Source organism: Suncus etruscus, chromosome 5 (genome assembly GCF_024139225.1).
Source record: "Suncus etruscus isolate mSunEtr1 chromosome 5, mSunEtr1.pri.cur, whole genome shotgun sequence".
NCBI classification, from domain to species: domain Eukaryota; kingdom Metazoa; phylum Chordata; class Mammalia; order Eulipotyphla; family Soricidae; genus Suncus; species Suncus etruscus.
The window spans coordinates 90,545,767-90,568,793 of NC_064852.1; the positions used below are offsets into that span (position 1 = coordinate 90,545,767).

Here is a 23,027-nt window from a genome sequence, read left to right on the forward strand (position 1 = left end):
TGTTGCTGGTGTCTTACAATGGGTATTGTGTTGAATAGAAAGCCTGGGTGGTGATTTTGATTCACAGCCACTGGCGTCAAATAGTAATGGTAGTATTGAGCAGACCTGTATAGTCTCTTCAGCCATACAACCCTGAACACATCCAGTCTTGTCAATCTAGTATAATACCTACTGCCTGGTTGGTATCCTATAGTGAAATGCTACAAGTGCTTGCCTGGCCTGTAGCAACAAGTTTGAGTATTGGCTGTAAAGAAATGTTCAAAACTGTGGGTGACAGGTGCACCTGTATACCTCTCTTGAGTAGACATCAATGGTGACCAGTAGTGTAGTTACTCAGTGGCAGATCTGAGTCAAGTCAGTACAGGTGAAACTGACCTGGGGTAAAATCAAGGAACTTATGGTGTGCTATGCCTGGGGCTAGCAGTGAGTCAAACATACAAATCCCTGGAGGAAGCCTAGGTTTCAAAATTGTGTGTATCCTGAGGTACCTGTGTACCAAGATAGAGGGTACCCAGGTGACAACCAGAGAATTAAGTTCCTCTAGTGCAGCACATAGGTTGTTCTGCTGTGATCCAGATCACAGTGTGATCCAGTTTTCAGTGGGAGTATTCAGGTACTCTGAGAGCTTGAGTTTTGGAGCTGAAAGGAAGCACAGAGGGTCACCTTGCTGTGCTGTAGAAGGTCACAAGGTGCTTTTGGACTGTTGGTACACTTCCTGCTTTCTGGCAGTCAGGTGTGGGATTCAACTAGTCTAAGAGTGAGCTGTAGTGACATCTCCCTGCACAGTTGCAGGATGGCCTAGCAGGGGTCTCAAACTTGCGGCCCGCGTACAACATTTTGTGGCCCTGCCCTAGAGGAATCTTTTTTTGTTTTGTTTTGTTTTAGTTGTTTGGGTCACACCCCCCAATGTTCAAGGCTTACTACTGACTTTGCACTCAAGGATCACCCAGACTTTGCCTCCTGCGGCCCGCAGGTAAATTGAGTTTGAGACCCCTGGTAGGGTTATGTCAGCCTTGCAACTGTGCTGGGAGGTGCCACTTCAAACAGTCCTCTCCTGTTGCCCTGACATTTGATATACTTTAAATAAGTGGTTTTCAACTGCTCAACTCTCAGTCAATTGTCCATTGATAGAACACAAAAATTTTCCACTGGTGTGCAAAAGTAATATCACTGTTTAGCACGGGGTTTTGCAACTGTCCTCAAGACAGGTACTAGGACACAGGCATGAGCAGATTGAAAAACACTGCCCTAGGACACTATTCCTGCCACTGCCCAGTTAATAGTCACTCAAACATACCGTTGAAGCAGCTGAGTTAGGATACTCTTGGAGGTAGCGGTGGCATTCCCTTCAGGGATGGTGGAGAGTCCCTGCGGTACTGTGAATCCAATGGGGCTAATGGCTCAGACCCTTGACCTAGCCCTTTTATCTGATAGATAGTTGTTTTGGTTTTAGGGCCATACTTAGCAGTGCTCAGGGGTTATTCCTGGCTCTGTGCTCAGAAATAACTCCTGGCAGGTTCGGAGACCATATGGGATACAGGGACCAAACCCAGCTCTGCTGCGTGCAAAGCAAATTCTATCCACTGTGCAATCACTGTGCTCCTTGTCTCAGTTTTTGAAAGTATTATGATCATAGCTACTTTTAACAACTATAAGAATAGGCTCTTATCTTCAGAAGCAAGAACTTGCATTTGTTTTGAGGGTTTTTTTTTTGGGGGGGGGAGTTTGAGCCATACCCAGAGGCGCTCAGGGATTACTCTTGGCTCTGCACTCAGAAGTCATTTCTGGCAGGCTTGGGGGACCCTGTGGGATGCTGGAATCAAATAAGAGTCCTTCTGGGGTTGGCCATGTGCAAGGCAAAAGCCCTACTGCTATGCTATTGCTCCGGCTCCTAATTTTGAGTTTTTGATTTAATTTAATTTTGGGGGCCGCACCAGGTGGTACTCAGGGTTTACTTCTTCTGACTCTTAGCTGTTGTTTATGGGATGCCAGGGATTAAATCCAGATTGGCTTCATGCAAAGTTCATAATGAATTCCATTATGAAGATGAAACAAGAAATGAAAGAAAATATAAAGAATAGTCCTGTTCCAAGAAGAACTTTGAAGATGATTCAGCCTTCTGCAGATGGGCTTCTTGTTGGAAAAGAAAATGAATTGACTAAAGTCTAATTCAAAAAGAAACATTGGAATGACCAATTAACATTAAAGATTTCCAGCTTTGAAGTTGGCCCAATACATAGTGAAAATAAAAATGTTGGAAGAGTCACCCAAGAGGAGTATGATCTTATAATTTCAGAAAACCCATCCTCAATAAATATTGGATAGAAGTGGCAGAAAGACAGAGGAAGGCTCTCTATGAAGCACTTATGGAAATTAAGAAACTTTATAAAGAAATTGAACAGAAAGACAATGAAATATCTCCTGAAAAAGGAGAATAAGGAACTGGCGAAGTATCACAACTTGTCAAGTATATGGCAGGGGTAATTGAGAGACTGACCTATAAGCCACTGGATAACTTTGAATCAACAGATAGGAATTTGATTCTGAAGAGGAAATTATTGTTTCTGAAGTAGAAGACTCCAAGATTGGTACATGTGCTTAAGAATTTTTTTTTCCTGGTTCAAACATCACCTTTACAGATATGGAATCATAAATCCATATATAATTCAGCCAGGCCCCTTGGTATGTCAACAGACTATGAGATACTGGCGATCGAATCTGGGTCATCCTGGGTTGGTCGTATTCCAGGCAAATGCCCTACAGCTGTGCTATAGCTCTGACCCCTCTATAGCCACTCTTTTTTTTTTAATATAATTTTTATTTTGATCATAGTGGCTTACATATTGTTGACAATAATATTTTAGGTACATATTTACATAAAATCAGGGGGGATTCCCATCACCAAATTGTCCTCCCTACACCTCTGTTTTTGTCCTATCTTCATCCACAGATGTAAAGCTGTTAGTATATGAGTTAACTAACTTTTTTTTTTTTTTCCTGTCAAGAGGTTTATTGAGAGAGCAAGCAGAGTTTTTATACCCTGCTTCAGTGGGAGGAGCAAAAACATAGGATTGAAACTTAAACCAATCAGATTTGTACAGGTACAACGATTTTTTTTTTTAAGACTACCCCATATTGGTTTTTTTTTTTTTTATAATTTTTTTTTTATTTAAACACCTTGATTACATACATGATTGTGTTTGGGTTTCAGTCATAAAAGGAACACCACCCATCACCAGTGCAACATTCCCATCACCCAAGTCCCAAATCTCCCTCCTCCCCACCCAACCCCCGCCTGTACCCTAAACAGGCTCTACATTTCCCTCATACATTCTCAATATTAGGACAGTTCAAAATGTAGTTATTTCTCTAACTAAACTCATCACTCTTTGTGGTGAGCTTCCTGAGGTGAGCTGGAACTTCCAGCTCTTTTCTCTTTTGTGTCTGAAAATTATTATTACCAGGGTGTCTTTCATTTTTCTTAAAACCCATAGATGAGTTAACTAACTTGACCCGAGAAGTGTACTGCCGGACCTCCACTGTAGTTCTTTGTAGCAGAGCAGATAACTGTATTGCAAATTTGGCATCAAACATTCTTTGTTTGAACCCTGGGAGCTTTGTATTCAAATACAAATACTATATATTATTAATTTATGGTGTTTTATGTAAATAACATTTGCTCAGTTAGACTTATGTATTTTATAAATAAACTTCAGTTTACTATTAAAAAAAAAAAGATAAACACTGCCCCAGAGATCATTTTCCTATTGCCACTTGTTGATCCAATTTCCCTCCCCCAGGTGTGCACCTGACCATTCCCTGGGCAGAATTTGATATCTTAGAGTTCTCCTAAGGACTGTGGTTGTCACTGGGTTGGACCTCTCCAATGAGGGGGTGTCCTCAAATCTCTTCCATCTGGAGTTCCTCTTTGATCTGAGCATGGGGTTCTCCAACAATCATGAGACAAGTCTCACTTTTGGTGTAGATTTTTGCCTCAGCCACAGAAAATGCAAACACTCTCAGATTCTGTCTCATTGCCCATCGTGGCTCCATCTTGCTTCCATTTCTGAATTGGGTGTTGCAAGATATCTTTGCTGTTATCTTGGCTGGGTATTTGTGAATCCAAGAACAGTCCCCAGAATGAGAAATTACTTCCCATCCCCTTGTCCCCTTTCGGGGGAAGACCTTGGAAATATTTATCCGCAGCAAATAATAATCCACACAGACCAGAACGATAGGGTTTAAAAGATCGGGCAAGGAGAGCCAAAGAATCCTCCTGCAGCCAGCAGCTTTTCACAGAAGAACCCTTAACTCCTGTCCCTCCAGCTATTTATTCCCAACTCCACAGCGCCCCACCTGGAAGGGTTAGGTGGGGCAAAAGTCACAGAACAATCCTAAGGAAACACTTTTATATACAATTCCAAGAATCATCTTATGGAAACTTTTTCATATGCTACAGGTGTGAGGAAGCACACAATAAATTATTTTATGTTAGTTTTGTCTGTTTTAAAGTTTGTATTATTGTTTAGGTAACATGGTTGCAATAATGCCAATATTTATGCTTTGATGTACAAAGTTACTTACTATACCTTCACAACCAAAGTGTCCAGGACTCTCCACTACTGTCCTTAATGTCAATTCTAAAATTTTTATGTATTTGCAATCTACAAAGATTTATAAGAAGTAATACTTCTGTTTAGTTAAATCTTTTATAGATTCTGAAAAGCACAGGTAGTTCTGAATTAAATTTAAATAAGCGATTTAAAATGTAAATGTATTTATTTATGTAAATTATATGTTTTTCATTATTAACTAGGTCTTCATCCTCCGGGTCCACCTTTAGCAAGACCTATTCTTCCCCGAGAACGAGGTGCTCTGGATAGAATAGTTGAATATTTAGTTGGTGATGGTCCACAAAACAGGTAATGTGTACTAGACTTGTATTCAGATAAAAATGAGTAAAATATCATTGGTGTGCATATCTATCTATACTAGATATTCTACAGTTTTGTGGCTATTTCCTAACAATAGAACACAATTTAATATTTTATGCTCATGCAGAAGTATACATATTCATTTGTTTTCCAGTGGAAATTTGGATAATGTAGTGGTGATAAAATATAGAAAATGCATAATATATACACATAGAGAGATATTTTGACACCAATATGTGAAAATGTCATTTTTAGATAATTAAATTTTATGTGTTAGTACCTAGTGATAATTTCAGTAATCGTGAGACAATATGTGTTTGGCACTTAACATAAATGTTACTGGGATAGGTAAGGGAATTTTGTATATTGTAATCTTTGGGCTATGTTAAACATTACATGCATTTTTTTTATTGCAAGACTTATCAAAGTTTTCTTTCTGGGGTCATACATAGTGCTTAGGGGCTGCTCTTAGTGATGTTTAGGGGTCTATTCAGTGCTGGGGATAAATCCAGTGTACCTCATGCAAAATATATGCATTAGCCCCTCTAGCTGTCTCTCTGACTCATAGAGGGTTTAATAATATTTATTATGGCACTCCAAGAGGTTCCATTTTTTCATATCTTATTTGACCATAGATATGGGTTTTGTCATTCCCAGGAACACATTGTAATCAGCTGTGTTTTTGCTAACTTAATTAGCAAGAATATATTCATTTCACTGTTGCTTTACTTCATTTTAAATTTGACTTTAAAGTTGTTGAAATTTTTGATTTGTTGTTTCTAAAGACTTGTTTAAATCTTTTAGTAGTATCTAATTTTGTGTGACATATTTAGCTATGTTAAAATATAAATTAATTATGATGTCTCAAGGAATTTTTCTCATATGCTTTGTATTTATACCTGGTTTCTTTTGTTGTTCTTTTGTTTGCTTTTTGGTGTAGGTATGCCCTTATATGTCAACAGTGCTTTTCTCATAATGGAATGGCTTTAAAGGAAGAATTTGAATACATTGGTAAGAATTATTCAGATTTTAAGTTCTGTACTCTTAAGTCTTTCTATGCCCATTCTTATTAATGCCATTTATTTAGGGGTAGTATATATATATATATATATATATATATATATATATATATGTTATTCAGGCATGTTGTCTTTATTCTAGAACACAAAGGCAGGAAAGACAATTCAGGTTTCTTCCTCAGACAATGTGTATTCTCTAGGTTTAATAACTGGTTGTTGTCAAACTTTACTGTGCATGAGAACCAATTAAAGAGTTCACTTTTAAAAATTGTACCTAGGAGTCACCTACAGAGAACCAGTTTTAATTGATTTGGAGTGAGGTCCAGTCATCAGTTTTCATTTTAGAGCTCCTTAAATTTTTCTTTTTTGTAATTGCTATTAAAAACTACTGTACTACTTTATTGTGCTAAATGGTTGTACTAGGTGATTCTCAAATATAACAATACATTTTTTGGGGGAAGATTATTAAGTTTGTGGATGTTAAATTCTAGCAACTTATGTTTTTATGATTCTTGCAATTAGAAATGTAATTTCTGCAATTCACTTAAATTATTGTTAATATTGTTTTATTATTAGCTAACTTTTTAATTTAAAATTAATATTCTAGGGTCCAGAGTGATAACACTGCAGTAGGGCCTTTGCCTTGTATGTGGCTGACCCAGGACAGGCCTGGGTTCGATCCCTGGTATCCCACATGGTCTCCCAAGCCAGGAGTGATTTCTGAGCGCATAGCCAGGAGTGACCCCTGCACATCACTGGGTGTGGCCCAAAACCAAAAAAAAATTTTAATTCTAATTAGGGTCAGAGTGACAGCACAGTGGGTAGGGCATTTGCCTTTCATGCGATTGACCTGGATTCAACCCCTTATATCCCCTGTGGTCCCCTAAGCCTGCCAGGAGTGATTTCTGAGCACAGAGCTATGAGTCACCCCTGAGCACTGCCAGTTGTGGCCCCCCAAAAAATATTTTTTCTAATTTTAATAAATTAAAAAGCATGTTACAGAATGGTGCTAAGAGGGAGTTATAGGAGGTGGTTGGGAAAGAGCCTTGAGGCAGTGGTGGAGGGAAGCCACTAATTCTGGTGGAGGATGTGGGGTTGCAGTGTCATATGTTTGAGACCTGACTATTATTATTAGGAATATAAATCATGGGGCCTAAAATAAAATAATAAAATTGGCCTTCTATAGAACACTAACATTATATTAAATACAAATGTAAATTTCATACAGTGTAAATAGCTTGAAAATGTATTAAATGTAAAAGTTATTTTGTAAATTAAAAAAGTTTTTTTTTGTGGTTTTTGGGCCACACCCAGTGACGCTCAGGGGTTATTCCTGGCTAGGTGCTCAGAAATCACTCCTGGATTGGGGGACATTATGGGATGCTGGGGGATTGACAGTGGTTCGTCCTAGGTCAGCCGCTTGCAAGGCAAACGCCCTATTGCTCTGGCCCCAAATTTTAAAAATTTTAAATAAGTTTTTAATTTAAATTTTTCTCTACTTTATGTTTTTTTGTTTGTTTACTTTTGTTCTTTAAAAATTCTCTGCAGCTTTCCGATGTGCCTACTGTTTTTTCTTAAATCCTGCAAGAAAAACCAGGCCTCAGGCTCCAAGACTTCCAGAGTTTAGTTTTGAGAAGAAGCAATCAGTGGAAAGCTCAGTTGGTCCCTTGCCTTCAGAAAATGTGGTTTCATTAGAGAACCAATCTGGTGAAGGTATGATATATTAATGAAAAGGATTTGCCTCTTTATATTGTTTGCTATTAACAATAAAAAACATACTGCTTTCGGATAAGAATGGATTAGTTTTATAGGCTTTGAGGCATGTGTCTATCAGCTATTTACTGATAATATGTAACCTTTTGTGTCGCTGGTATGAAGTTTTATTTAAAAAGTGTAATTTAGGATCTGGAATTATTATAATAGTGGACAGGGTGCTTGCTATACCCTTATACCTGACCACCCAGGTTTGATCTTCAGCATCCCAAGTCCCACCAATACAGAGTGCATAACCAGGAGTAATCCTTGAGCATTACTTAGTGTGACACAAACATCAATGATCAAACAAAACAAACAAAAACCAAAACCTTTATATTGTGTTAAGCAGCATTAAGCAATATAGCACATTGAACATTGCTTATGGAGAGACCTTTTCTAATAATGCTTTGGAGATTTGACTTGTATTGTTTTCATAGCATCTTTTTTTCATGTTATTTTAATGAGTCATTCTATAAGGGTAAATTTTTTTTAATTTTTAATTTTTAATTATGAGAAGATGCAAAGAAAGAGGACAAGGTAAAGTTACAGTAGAAGGATAATCACCCATACACAGAATTCTCAGAAGAAGTCCCCTTGCTGATATCTTAACTTAGGACTTTCAGCCAAAGGACATTAAGATAAATAAAACAGAACCCATGTACAATTACTTTGTACCTCAAGTACCCAGATTGTAATACATTATAATATTTCTTAGCAGCACACAAAGCAATCTAAAGCCATAAAACTTATGTAACTCCTTAAACATTAAAGGCATAGTATTTTTTTTACATTTCCATGCACATGCATGTTAGTTTAAGTTAACCTAAAAAGTCTAAGTGGTTTTTTTTTTTTTTAAGGATTATAGTCAAAGGAGTGCAGTAAAAACGGTGTTAGAGTAGCAGTTATTTTTTGCATAGGCCCACCTAATTATGAGGGACATGGAAAGGAAAAACGTTGGCCTAAATACAAGGAGACCCTACTCCTGAAGTTTCCTGGCATAAGACCAACTCTAGGCTCCAGGCAAGCTAGTTTGTCCAATCCAAGACATTGTCTGTAGTGCCAATACACTTTTATTTTTCACATAGTCTCTGTTGTTGGTATCATGTTTCTGTATTAAAGATCCTGGAATCTGCATATCCTACATTGAAGTCAGGATGTGGAGCATCCTCTAGTTTCACCTTACAATTAAAGGGCAATGCAGAGAGCCCTGTCCTGTAAGTAGGTCGTTGTTGTTGTTAAGTCTTCTCAGTGTTAAGGGAAGTCTCTTTTGAGCAAGTCGAAGTCAGAGCAGTGGTAGGGTCTTCCCTGGTAGAAGAGGATTGCTTCCAGGTGATGTTATAGACAAACTTGGATGTTTTGTGGATGGCTTCCCTGGTTCAGGGGTGAATGGAGGATGCCCGTTCTTCTGAGGCATGTGCCAGGTCATTATATCAATGTTCAGGGTGTAAGGTACCATTGCACTACAAGATGTGTGTGTTCCAATCTCTATTAGATAAGATCTTATTTGTATGTATAGTATTTTTCCATTTTAATGTGCCTTTGCAAACAAGGAACAATGCCACTTGACATTATTAGCACATATGGGGGCCATAAGAATAAGTCCAACAATCCCCATGACATGGTTCAATCATAAGCATTAAACTGGGGGACTCTTTCACCAAAATTCCTTATTGAACAGCTCACAAAGAGAAGAAAAGATAAAAAAAAAAAAAGATAAAAAATGAATAGTCACTGTATAAGAGAATATTTAGTAAGACTTATAGCTTTCAGAGAAAAAACACAAAAATATTCAAAAGACATACGTGTCCATTTTATGTCTTTTGAAATAGTTGGGGGTTGTTAGTTCCAATGCATGGCTTTGGTCTGTGAGTAGAATTTGCGGTACTGAAGTTGAAAAGAGTAATGTTGGTTACTGCTGGTAGTGGGGGTGAGAGAGTTAAGGAGTAAAAATGAGCCTTGTAGGGGTGTGCAAAAGGGCAGAATACAAAATGGACATTCTGCATACGTAAAACATAACTTAAGGATAGGGAATACTCTTAATATATATATGCGACCCCGCGCGGTTTTGAACATGTAGACTAGTAAGAAATTGCCATTGACAACCTTAGTGCAACCGAGCAAATCTCAGCATACCCCAAGTTATGACCCACCATCCAGGAGGGACCACCCGACACCCACCTTGTCTGGCCACGTGGGCTGGCACCCAGGGAAGGAAGGCCTGGAGGCCGGGGGCAGAAGAGGGGATGACTGGGGGCCTATCAAGGCCCTCAGCAACCCAAGTTAGGGAGAAGGCCTTTGACATGGGGTCTCCCCAAACCCCATGCCGGCTAGAGCTAGCCTCCAGATCAAGAAAGGATTCGGTAGAGAGTCAGAAGCCAGGATCTTCCTGCCCTCCACCCTGTGCCCTTCCCACCTAGTGCTGGGGGAAGTGCGGGAAAAGCTTGGGACCCCATCCAGGAGGGACCACCCGACACCCACCTTGTCTGGCTGCCTGGGCTGGCACCCAAGGAAGGAAGGCCTGGAGGCCGGGGGCAGAAGAGGGGACGGCTGGGGCCCTATCAAGGCCTATCAAGGCCCTCAGCAACCCAAGATAGGGAGAAGGCCTTCGACATGCGGTCTCCCCAAACCCCATGCCGGCTAGAGCTAGCCTCCAGATCAACAAAGGATAAATTTTTTAATGAGATTTATAATTAATAAAAATTAATTTGAACAGAAAATTGGAATTGGAAAAGCAGTTTTGCCTTATTTTAATGATAATGTTGATAGAACTAGTATTCCTTTAAAATAATTTACAGAAATTCATGAGATTAACATTTTGACTTTGTGCCTTTGATATAAAAAAACTTAGATTAGGGAAATAAAATTTATAATAATTGGATTTTAGAACTTATCTGAAAATTCTATTTTAAAAATTCCTAGGTTTGTGAGAAAATGAAAATATGAAACAGTAGATTTGACTAGTAGTTACCAACTATTTATTGCTATTAATATTAGGATAAAAACTGTTTTTTAGGATTGAAGTGATAGGACAGGTGTAGGGAGTTTGTCTTGTACACAGTTGGCCTGGGACCAATGTGGGTTTGATTCCCAGCATTCCATATGGTCCCCCGAGCCTGCAAGCCATTCCCATCCCCTCCAAAAAAGAATTGTTTTTATGCAGCACTTAATTATGTAGGTTCTCGCTTTGGCAGCACATATACTAAAATTGCAGCAATACAGAGAATATTAGCATGGCCCCAGCGCAAGGATGACACGCAAATTTGTGAAGCATTCCATATTTTTTTTAAAAAAGAGATAATTATGAAGATGGCTGAATTATATCTAGGTTATTTGGGTGTCATGTCTGATATAAAAATGAATCTAATAGAAATTCATAGTTTATCATCCTTTTAGGTTCTATAAATTATTGTATATTATATATTTTATTTTTTATAAAAGCATTGAGTATTGGGGGAAAGGCACATCTGAGCATAATGTAAAAGTTAGATTTTTTCGATATTTGATGTTTGGTTTGAAAGCTTGAATATCTTTGCTTTTAACTATAGAGTGAACTTAATATGCATGTTGACTTGGGCGTGGCTTTTGACTTACTAACACATATCAAAATCCATAATGAGGCACTCATTTTTCTTTTTTTTTTGGTTTTTGGGCCACACCCGGTGGTGCTCAGGGGTTACTCCTGGCTGTCTGCTCAGAAATAGCTCCTGGCAGGCACGGGGGACCATATGGGACACCGGGATTCGAACCAACCACCTTTGGTCCTGGATCGGCTGCTTGCAAGGCAAACGCCGCTGTGCTATCTGGGCCGAGGCACTCATTTTTCAAACACTGAACCAAGGCTTGAACATCAACTTCAAACACACTTATTAATGAAATTTATTATTTTTTTTTTCTGAAGTCATGCTCTGAGCTGCATGCTATCACATGCAAATCATCTGCTGTGTTGTTATAACTTCTTGGAACTGAAAACTAAGAATGTCCTACTGTGAAGATGCCTACAGGAAACTGAAGTCCTTTCCATGCCTAAACTTGATGGTGAAAGCTAAAGTGAATATTTGAAAGCAAATAGTTGGAACAAAATCAAAAAGCAAGAAAAGAAAGAAAAATTAGTCAACAAAAGAAAGCAAAATTTTATTTGGTGGTGCTGAGAATTAATCAAACCTAGGACCTCACAAGGCAAGTGGGTCTACTGCTGACCTACACCCTCAGCCCCCAAACAAAATCTTGAGAAACAAAATTCCCGTGCTTTATGTCTTCTGCTAAAGTTGAGATGGATAGTTAGCAAACATCACCCAGCAATACCTTTACTTCTCATCTAATCTAGGAGGAACAATACCCCAGCTGTCTCATTTTGTTTCTGATATCTCCGGAATGAAGTATAACTGGCTCAAACTCAACCCTAATAAGGTAATGTTAATAATAGATGAAGACGAAATTTGAGGAAGGGTCTGATAACTTGGTAGAGTTAGTAATTGAAGCAACAGTTCTATTTGGTTAAGATCATATCCAGAGTAGTAATTTCTCTTTGGACTCATCAGTATAACTGTAAAGCACCTTTTACATTTTTGACTTTCCAGAAGACTGAACTGAAACTTTTCACCAAGGCTCCTATCTCAACACTTCAATAACAGTTACCAATTTCAAACAGGATCCTTCAGAAAATAACCAAAGTATTTGTGATTAAAGTGTTCTGTCAATGAAAGATGAAGCTGCATTTGTTTGAAATGTTAGTGGCATTCTAATAAGATTAAATTGAACTATTAAAATTAAGAAAATACCATCTCTATGACTTGCTTTTTGTATTGACATCCAATATAATATATTTAAGGACTTATTTATGATTTTTACATGCTGATACAGAAATTTGAGCTCTGAAGAAAAGAATTTTCTCCTTTAATTTTTCTATTTTTAAAAACTATATAGTTTCTTGATAGCACCAGGAGCTATAGAGAGTAAATTACTGAATTTACAGAGAGAAAGTTAATTTTCTTTCATTGGAATTTTTCTTTCAATTAAAATCCAATTATTTTTATATATAGTAAAGATTTAATAGAAGAATATTTTTTCCTTTTGTTTATTTATTTATTTATTTTGGGTCATACCCAGTGGCGCTCAGGGGTTACTCCTGGCTCTGCATTCAGAAATTGCTTCTGGCAGGCATGGGAGACCATATGAGATGCCGGGATTTGAATCACCGTGTGTCCTGGATCAGCTGGATCAGTGTGCAAGGCAAATGCCCTACCGATGTGCTGTCGCTTAGGCCCCAGAAAACTTTTTTTCAACCTATGGTGAAAGATCTTGAAATTAAAATTGAAGTTGAATTTTTCCTTGATTCTGCTACTGGAAGATTGATGATGTACAATACTAAAATTGGTAGGGGACACTTATTAAAACAGAAAATTGAATCTTGGAAAGTTTTCAACAAAGAAAGAATCCTAGATGAAGTTTCTCCCATTAAGGAAAATCCCATTGAGGATCACTTGATTTCTTAAACTTTGAAAGGTGAAAGGGTGTATACAAGAATTTAGGACTATGAATTTTATTTTTAACATAAGCAAACAAGATTTGGGATGGCAAAACAGTGACTCATGCTTAGGTTCCATGTTTTCTTATAAGTAGTAAGAATGATCATATGTGAGATATCTACATTTCTTATTAAGGAAAAAAGAAACTTTTCAAAATACCTTTCTATAGTATCCTTTTTGTTAGATATAGTTTCTACAGTGGTAGTATGCTAGTAGAATATTTTAGATTTGCATATTTGAAATGTGCTAATATTGATTTTATTGCCTAGTTGTATTTGTCTATATTTTATGTAGTAGTCCTAGTGAAAAAGTATATTTAACTGGAAATAGTTTGCTAATAAAAACAATGGATCTAGTAAAAGCTATTTAAAATAGCAAGTTAAGTTTTATCTCAATGAACTGATTATTGTTTTTCTCTTTCTTTTAATAAAGCAATAGGTTCAAAAGGGATTTTTTTTTCTTAGTATTTTTGGCCATGATACTCTAGGACATGGAATCTTTTGTTGTTTTGTTTTGATTTGGGACCACACCCAGTGATGCTCAGGGGTTACTCTTGGCTCTGTGCTCAGAATTCGCTCCTGACAGGCCCCTGGGACCATATGGGATGCCGAAAATTGAACCCATTTCCATCCTGGGTCAGCCACTTGCAAGGCAAATGCCTTACCACTGTGCTATCATTCTGGCTCCCATATTGACATTTAAGGCATAGATCTTTTGGCCTTGTAATCCCTTGTTGAAACACTTTCACCTAATAGCTTTACATTATTGTTTATTTATTTGGTTTTAGCCACATCCAGTGGTATTGGGGCTACTCCCAACTCTGTGTTTGGGAAGTTGCTCCTGATAGTTCTTGAGGGACCTGTGGTACTGGAATCAAAACCATGGACTTTTATTTGCTGATTGAACTATCTATCTTTACATTATTTCTTAATTATGAAACATTCAACTAATTATTCACCAGTCATAGTCACACAATATTCTCTGGGTTTTATGAACTATCTTCTTATAAGTGTTTATAATTTAATTGAAGTTAATTTATTGAAACATTGGGTTTAGTTGGAATGAAACTATTATCTCTATTTTTAAATATAAATTGTGTTTTCCTTAAAGCAAAAAAAATTGGAAAAGTGCTTTGTTTAAAACATGAAAAATCAAAGACAATATATCCATTTTAACTTTACATTTTTTTGAATATGTTTGATAGTGCATATATGAGATCTGCATATATGATGTATTAGCAAGATGCATTTTGATGTGTTAGGAAGGAAAACATGTTTTTTATTACTGTAAAAAAGAATAAAAAGTAAGAATTTGTATAAACTAGCCCCTTTATAAGGGATTTTGAAAGCAATAACCTAAATAGAATTATGCCATTGTAAGAGCCAAATAAACCCTAGAGGTTTTATATTCTGAAATATTTCTGCTTGTTTGGGGTTTATAAGTACGGCAGTGGTATTCTTTGTACAGATATGCTCAGTTTCAAGTTTAAGTTGTCCGGTTTAGTTAAGATTTTGCTCAAATTAATTAGATGCCAATTGTTCGAACTTTAAAAACATCTTTTTTCACAAGAATATTGTGATGGGAATGAGGCAGGGACAGGAATGGAGAAAGAAGCATTCCATGGATCAGTTTTGCTTTATAATATTGTGGTATACTTTTTTTTGCACATGAAAGTTGGTTTTTTCAAACTTACTTTACCTGTGGATTAGGTTATTTAGACAATTTGGTTTCAATATTAGTCATAAACTGGTACTGAACAGGTAAGAATAGGTAGGCATATTTAATAAATGTGAGCACAGATATTGGTTTCTCTGTTAGCATTTCCAGACCAGATGTTGAGATCATTTATCATATAGACTATATCAGTAAGCTATTTTAAACTACAACATCAGAGGGGAAAAAAATGAATTTTTCTTTAATAAGCATATGGCTCCCCCCTAGGATGTAATACTTTGGGGATACATTTATTAAATTTATCATAGATTTTATATCATGGAGTTTAACGTTACACTCATTTGTTATTAAATTGATATGTAACATTCAGTTTTGTGCATTTTGTTCATTTAAATCCTTTCAACTCCTCACAAAATGGTATTTGCTTCCAAACATTTTGTTTTTTTGTTTTGTTTTGTTGGAAAGAGCACACCTGGTGGTGCTCAGGGCTTACTTCTGACTCTGCTTAGGAATCACTCCTGGGAGTCCTCAAGGACCATATGCAGTGCTAAGAATCAAACCAGGTTTAGCCCTGTGCAAGGCAAGCACCCTGTCTGTAGTGCTGTCTCTTTGACCCTGCTTCTTTTTTTTCTTTTTTAATTAATATCTTCATTTAAACACCTTGATTACAAACATGATTGTGGTTGTGTTTCAGTCATGTAAAGAACACCCCCCTTCACCAGTGCAACACTCCCATCACCAATGTCCCAAATTTCCCTCCTCCCCACCCCACCTTCGATGCTTCTTAATGTTAACTATCTCTCAGAATAGCTGGTATCTGCATTATAGCTTCATGATACATATACTTCTTTTTTGGTACTGTTGCAGGTATAAAAATACCTGGAAAAACAAAGCATTTTTTAACAGGTACTTTGTTTATTGTCAAGCTTCAGTTTTTAGGCTTTGATATATTCCCTGAAATATAATATTGCTGAGCAAGCTACATATCTGTTGTTATTTTCGATTTATGATGACACATGTGTAATGTATGTCTTTGATTTTGTGATTATGGATATTAAAATTCATTATATAGTTTGTCTTCTTTAAAAAAAATCCCAGAATTTTTTAATTAAATTGAACTTAGACGTATGATATTTGTTTCTGTAAATAGTTATATCACAAAGTTTTAAAATGACAAGCTTTGAACTTTAATAATGCTCTTGTTTAAGTTCAGGAGTGAGATATTCTGTCAGAGAATGATAAATTATGTAGACCTATGTTCACTTAAACATTTTTATTGGCGAGTTGAGTCTGAATTGTGAACCTTCTTTTTTTCTTATTTTTTTTTTTTTCATTACATGTGGCTTTTTGGTTTGTTTCAGAAGGCCTTCTCAATTAGAACATTGTAAAGTCCTTGGCATGTAAGTACTGCTCTGTGGCCAGACAGTTGTGGAAAACCATGACTCTTAAAATTCTACTCTGAATAAATCCGATGAGAGTAGAATTACAAATGGTTGGCAGTGTCTGAATTTCTCCACTGTAGAACTTTTTTGCCCTTGTGGCAGAAATGATATGTACAATGTTTGTAGTTTCATTTGCAGTTTTTGTTTTTTCTCATACATTTGAACTTTTAAAGAGCAAAACTCAGGTGAGTGCTTTACTACTTCGAATTTTTAGAGGGTAAAGATTCTATCAGCTGGTTAATAAAATACCACTTTAACCTCCTGTTTAAAACAACAGCAAAAAACATTTTGTGACTTTTGACATGTGAAATAAATACTTCTTTTTTAAATATTTTTTAAATCTGGGGATAGAATGTGCTTGATAGTAGTTTGTGAAAACCATGAATTTGTAAAACTTCAGTGCTAATATTTGTACATGTCATACATACCTTTATTTTTGCCCAGTATAGATTTAACTTATTTAACAAGACTCAGATCTTTTGTAGTTCAACAGGCTATAATTTGTCAACAACATTTTACTAATGTAAATTAAATTAACCTTTCCTCAAGACTTTTAAATCAATAGCATTTGTAATTTAACACAAATGATATGCTATGAGGCCAGAAATAGGTACTTATTTGAATAAGTACTTACCGGTTCATGTAGAGTATGGTATGGGGAGTTAAGTACTTGCTTCACATTATTTTCATTAAGAACATTAGTTGCTATTTATTATAATAACATCAAACAGAATATTCCAAAATTACTTTTGCCTTTAAAATTGGATGGTGAAAGCTTTTCCCTCGCATTTCCTTCCATTCCTTTTTTTTTTTTTTTTTTTTTGGCTTTTGGCTTTTGGCTTTTGGGCCACACCTGGTGGTGCTCAGGGGTCACTCCTGGCTGTCTGCTCAGAAATAGCTCCTGGCAGGCACAGGGGACCTTATGGGACACCGGGATTCGAACCAACCACCTTTGGTCCTGGATCGGCTGCTTGCAAGGCAAACGCCGCTGCGCTACCTTCCGGGCCCCATTCCATTTTTTAAACAGTAAAAAATTAAAGGAAGGGCCAGAGTGGTGGCTTGGAACAGTGGCTCTTAGCAGTAAGGCATCTATGCCTTGCACGCACTAGCCTAGGACGGACCGCCATTCAATCCCCCCCACCCCCGGCGTCCCATACGGTCCTCCAAGCCAGGAGCGATTTCTGAGTGAATAGCCAGGAGTAGTAACCCCTGAGCGTCAGCAGGTGTGGCCGAAAAACAAACAAAAAAGAAATTAAAAGAACTATAATAAAAATCTTTATTGTAATAAAATTTTTTGATTTAAACTCAAAAGAGCTTGAATGGACCTAAATCCTTACTTAGCATTTGCAATGGAAACTGAGGGAAACAACTTTTCATTTTCTCCCTACCATTTTAAGTACGTACCATTATTTGACTCAGGGTTTTATTCTTGCGAGTTTGCTTTGCAGACCAAGAAGGGGAACTTGTCATATGTTTGGATACATAATCTCACACACACACCTAAAAACTCATGTCTGTCCACACAGGTATACATATATTATACATAGGGTACTTAGGTGGAAAGGAAGCAATTCTGGGAGTTAATGTCCCTATATTGGAACTGTACTGGAAATCAACAAACTGAGAATTAATGTATTTGCTTTGTTTGTCATACTATTTATATTATAGCACATAATCTGTGAAGACTTTTTATATATTTGGACATCAATGTATATTTAGGGATTTACTTTTAAGGAAAATATGTAGTTTTAAAAAGTATGTCTGTGAGCTTGTTTCTGTAAAATAATTTTATATATATTTATTAGAGTCTGTTATGGGGAGTTAAGTACATGTTTAAAATATTTTAAGGATGTGAGAATAGTCTACTGTTTTCCTATTTATGTACTTTTTACTTACCTTGTTTAGCCGTTTTAATATTTGGGCTCCTAAAGTTTAGCTCTTTATCTTTTCAGAATCTCTAGAAGAACCTGATGTTCTCAATAACAGTATAGAGGAGACAGATGAAAAAATATCAGATACAGAGCAGTCAGACCAAGTGATTGATAAAGCTTCTGACACAGAGGAACTAGAGGAAAAGCCAGAAGAGACCAAGAGTGAGGACACCTCAGTGAATGAAGCCAAATCAGCAGTTCCCAGAGCTGATTCCACTAATCCTGAATTAAGCAGAGAATCTTTGATGACAATGTAGTAAATGCTTCCGAGTGCCTTCAACTGGATATTTATAGCCTTGTTGATGTCTGTTACTGCTTTTTTAGGTGGTGCTTTTTTTTTTCTCCCCCTCTAAAGAAATGCTTGTTATCATTTGAATTCAGATTGTCTATGTCAACATGTCAATGTTATGTTTTCTGGGAATTAAAAGTAGAGGCAAATGATATCAGTAAAGTAAGGGTTTTTTTTTTTAATGTATGAGGACCCACACTCTTTAGATAGCTTTTAGGTTTTTTCCATTCGAAAAAAGTATACAAATCTGATAACATTCTTGTTTTCTATATGTGACCTGTAAATAATATCCATTTTGACACAGGAAGAACTTCAATTAGGAATGAATTCTAATGGATTTGTTTTTGAGGAATGAAATGTAATATTTTTAATGTCTTCATCAAAAATGGATAGATTTAAATTCTACAGGTATTCACCACTGGTTGACTGGCTGGAGGGAGGGGTGATGTCTATTTAAGTATTTACATTAAGCGGTATGAAAGTTACAACTGTAACTATATAGGCATTGGTACGAATTCTCAGTAAGAATGCAATTAACAGTCAAGCGCAGTGTTTCTTTTTGATATCTTTTATTTTGCAGCTGGGCCAAAGGCACACGATGTATATAATTAGCTTATGTTTACATATTAACTTATAGGAAACATCTCTGCACTTGACTGTACTTGAATTCTGTAGCATTATTTATATTTGTAAAATAATGATATATAAGTGAGTTTTGTGCTCTGTGTTTTTTTGTTAAGGAAAAAAAGCTGATATGGCAGCAGTTTTTTTCTTTTTTTTGTTAATTATCTGGACTTTTCCAAACAGTATTTTGGTATGACTTGGCTACCTGAATATTTTAGTAGGGAGAGCTCATGGTACAATATACCTGTAGATTCTGCTGAGAGCATATTATTATGCTCTTATTCAGATTTGTTGCCTTTCAAATTCAGGGAAACATTTACTTTTGGGGATTCTGATCAGATATTGAGCTTTCTGATTCAGGAACATGTTAGTCCATTAGTAATTTTTAATTTTAAGAAAATAAGTTTTGTGAAAATAGTAATTGATTTTAGTTCCTTGGATTTAATGTATATAAAAGATTACTGAAAAATATTTGGATTGATAATGGTAATTCTTAGTTCTAAATACATTGTGGTTACCTTTCTGACTTTTCATCTTTCTTTAATAAAAAAATAACATTGAAATCAAGTTATGCCAAAGGGAGGAATGCATTGGAATGGTGGATGTGGCAAATATTTCCAAGCTGTAAGCAGTTTATTAAAAACTGAATAAAATATTTGTTATTAAAAGTTCATCTTGTATTTTGACATTTATTTCTGACATAATAAGGAACCTAGTCTGTTAGTAATCTAAGGCAGAGTGGTTTTTGTGATTATTTAGCTGGGTTCAATTTCATGCTCATGTTTTGGTCTCAACTTCTCTGAGATTTTACATCTCTAAAATAGGAAGAATAGGACCAGAACGATAGTACAGCAGATAGGGTACTTGCCTTGCATGAAGTTGACCTTGTTCAATCCCCAGCACCTCATATGATCCTCGAGTATGCCAGGAATAATTTCCTAGCATCACTGGTGTGGTCCCCCTCCCCAAATTAAAATTAAATGTCAAGAATACTACTTGGAAGTATAGAGGTTTTTAGAATTAATTTATGAAATATGCCTAGCTTAGGGTAGTGGATATTAAGTTAGTAGTAGTTTGTTTTGGGGCCACACCTGGCAGCAGTAAGGTGATCCACATGGCTCAGCACTCAAACCACTCCTGGGAGGCTCGGGATCATATAGGATGCCTGGGATTGAACCTAGGTTGGCTGCATGCAAGGCATACTTCCTGCCAACTGTGCTTTTGCTCTGGCCCTAATTATTATATTTGATATCCTTCTGAAACATAAAAGGGTTATGAAATCTTCCTTTGCAGATAAAGAAATTTTTAAAAAGCACATGAACTTATTAGCTGCTCAAATTTTAACCCAAAGTTTTATCAACTTTTAAAAAATATATATGATTATTTAAGCATCATAGTTACAAAATTGTTCAGGATTGAGTTTCTGTCATAGAATGTATGCCACCCTTCACCAGTGCACATTTTTTCCAGTGCACAATGTTCCAGTTTCCCTCCCATCCTCTTTCCCACTGCCTCTACCTCTGGGCTGACCATTTTTTTCTCTCTCTTTTAGACATTGGTTTACTATATTGTTATTGAGTTATATCATGCCTATTACTTTATGTCCTTCCTTGTTTTAGGTCTCTACTTCTCAGAATCCCTCCAAAATGCCTTATTGAAAGCTTTCTTATCTTTTATTCTTGTCATTCTATGTCTACAACCAGTCCTGAGCCCATTATATGTTCACTAGTCCACAGTTCTTCACAAGAGTTTATGTAGGCTTTTGTTTGTCTTGTTTATTTCTGTATTCCCAGGACCTAATACTGTCCTTGACATTTAAAATGTGAGTAATATGTTGGTAAATATAGTGTTTCTTAGTCTATATTATCATTGGGTAGTATTGACATTGTTGAGCACTGCATTACATTTGAAATACTATTTTCATGTCACTTTAGACTTATCCCACTTTTATTTTTTAAATTTCTCTGGTCCTCTTCTGTTCCTTTGTAGACTTCCCTTCCCTGCATCCTTTGTGTGACTCAGATTCTCCTTAGATAGCCTTAAGGTATATCTTTAGGTATGCTAAAGCTCACTTAGAAGCTCTCAACTTCTCTCCCCATCCCCTTGATGAGTTTAATTGCCATCTGTCTCTGATGCTCCTATCTCCAACCTTAATCTGTTTCCTTCACTTCAGAGGTATGCATTTGTCTGCTGCAGGATCTCTGATGATCAATATATTCAAAAATGAATGCCATTTTTTGAGACCTTTAGAACATTCAAAACATTAGATTTCCATCTAATATTTCTACTATTTGAGTCAGAAACTAGAATCTATCCACCTATCCCATTTAATTCTATATCTTACCTGCCAGTTAGTCTCTTGAATATTTTCTCAATTATGTGTGCATTTCTTTATCCTATTACCATTAATGTTAATAATGATAGTAGACATTTTGAATCTTTATTCTATGACAGTTGAGATGGTAACATATTCCTTGGCAGCAATTTTTTTTTTTTTTTTTTTTTTTTTTTTTTTACTATATCCAGGAAATCTCAGGCTTTATTCCTGACTCTGTGCTCAGGAATCACTCCCGGGTGCCTGGGAACTTTATGCAGTGTGTGGGGTTGAAATTAGGTTACCGTATCTGGATTCAAAAAAAATACCTTATCCCCTGTCCTTCCTATCTCTGGCTCCTGTATGAAGATTTTTATATTTAGATTACAAAAGAAAAGACTGAGGTATAAACAGTAGATTTTATTGCAAAATGGGAAAGTTGGGTGGGATTTTAACAAAGACAAATGACTCCAGTGATCTTGTTCCTAATTGCTGCTGTACTGTTTCTCTTTTAGGCTTTCATCATCTCAAAACACCCTCTTAACTCTTTCCTTGTCCCTAGCCATGCCTAATTACTATCTGTTCTGGGTACTATGGTCTGTATCTTAATTTTAGTAAATTTAAATTTAATTAAAAATATAGTTTAAAATGTTTTTAAAATAGTGGTGCTGAACAATAGTACAGCAGGTAGGGCATTTGCCTTGCAAGTGACTATTCTGGGTTTGATCTCAAGCATCTTATACAATCCCACAAGCCTGGTAGAAATAATTTCTGAGCATTGCTGGGTGTGGCCCAAAAACCAAAAAAAAAAGTTTTAAAATACATTTTTATTATTGAGGTAATATGGTTATAATAGTTCTCACAGTCATGCTTTTGATGTAAAAAGTTACTACACTTGCAGTACCCTTTATCAAAGTATTCAAGACTTTTCTATACCACCCATGTCTTTTCTAATCCTCACTTCTTATCCCCAATTTAGTGGAGAAAGAGGCAACTTTTAATTATTTTCATTAGGTGCTGTGTACTGAGTGTGAGCAAAGCCAAATGAGTTATAAAGGAAATATGGATGACTGGCAGTTGATTTCAAGTTCTTTAAGTTTTTGTGTCACTCCTGGTGATGATCAGTGGTCCCTCTTAGTTCCAAACTCGGGAACTACTTCTGTTGGTGCTTGGGGACCATGTGGGATGCCAGGGATCAAACTCAATAGCCCAAGGCAAACACTGTACCCACTGTACTTTCCAGCCCCTCAGATCTCAATTCAATAAAGGGAGCAAAATGGGGGACAAAAACGATCCCAAGAATTGACTCATATTCTCAAAGTATTGGTCTAAGCAGGGGTCTCAAACTCAATTTACCTGGGGGCCGCAGGAGGCAAAATTGGGGTGATCCTTGAGTGCAAAGTCAGTAGTAAGCCTTGAACATTGGGGGGTGTGACCCAAACAACTAAACCAAAACAAAACAAAAAAGATTCCTCTAGGGCAGGGCCACAAAATGTTGTACGGACCGCGGGCTGCGAGTT

General features: G+C 36.6%; 1 protein-coding gene, 1 non-coding gene and 1 pseudogene across 2 annotated transcripts in view; all 3 read left to right on the forward strand.

Moving 5' to 3' along the window:
• LNPK (lunapark, ER junction formation factor) overlaps positions 1-19,864 on the forward strand; it is a 90,440-nt gene extending 70,576 nt beyond the window's left edge. The window contains exons 10-13 of the mRNA XM_049773450.1: positions 4,817-4,922; positions 5,875-5,945; positions 7,502-7,666; positions 18,302-19,864. Of these exons, the coding sequence (XP_049629407.1) occupies positions 4,817-4,922; positions 5,875-5,945; positions 7,502-7,666; positions 18,302-18,537 (578 nt within the window). The 3' untranslated portion in view covers positions 18,538-19,864. The remainder of the gene's footprint in view (positions 1-4,816; positions 4,923-5,874; positions 5,946-7,501; positions 7,667-18,301) is intronic.
• On the forward strand, positions 1,893-2,602 carry LOC126009140 (geminin-like; annotated as a pseudogene).
• LOC126010681 (U6 spliceosomal RNA) lies at positions 10,884-10,990 on the forward strand. The gene has a single exon (XR_007496697.1). It is a non-coding gene; the product is annotated as a U6 spliceosomal RNA (small nuclear RNA).
• Positions 19,865-23,027: the final 3,163 nt, after the last annotated feature.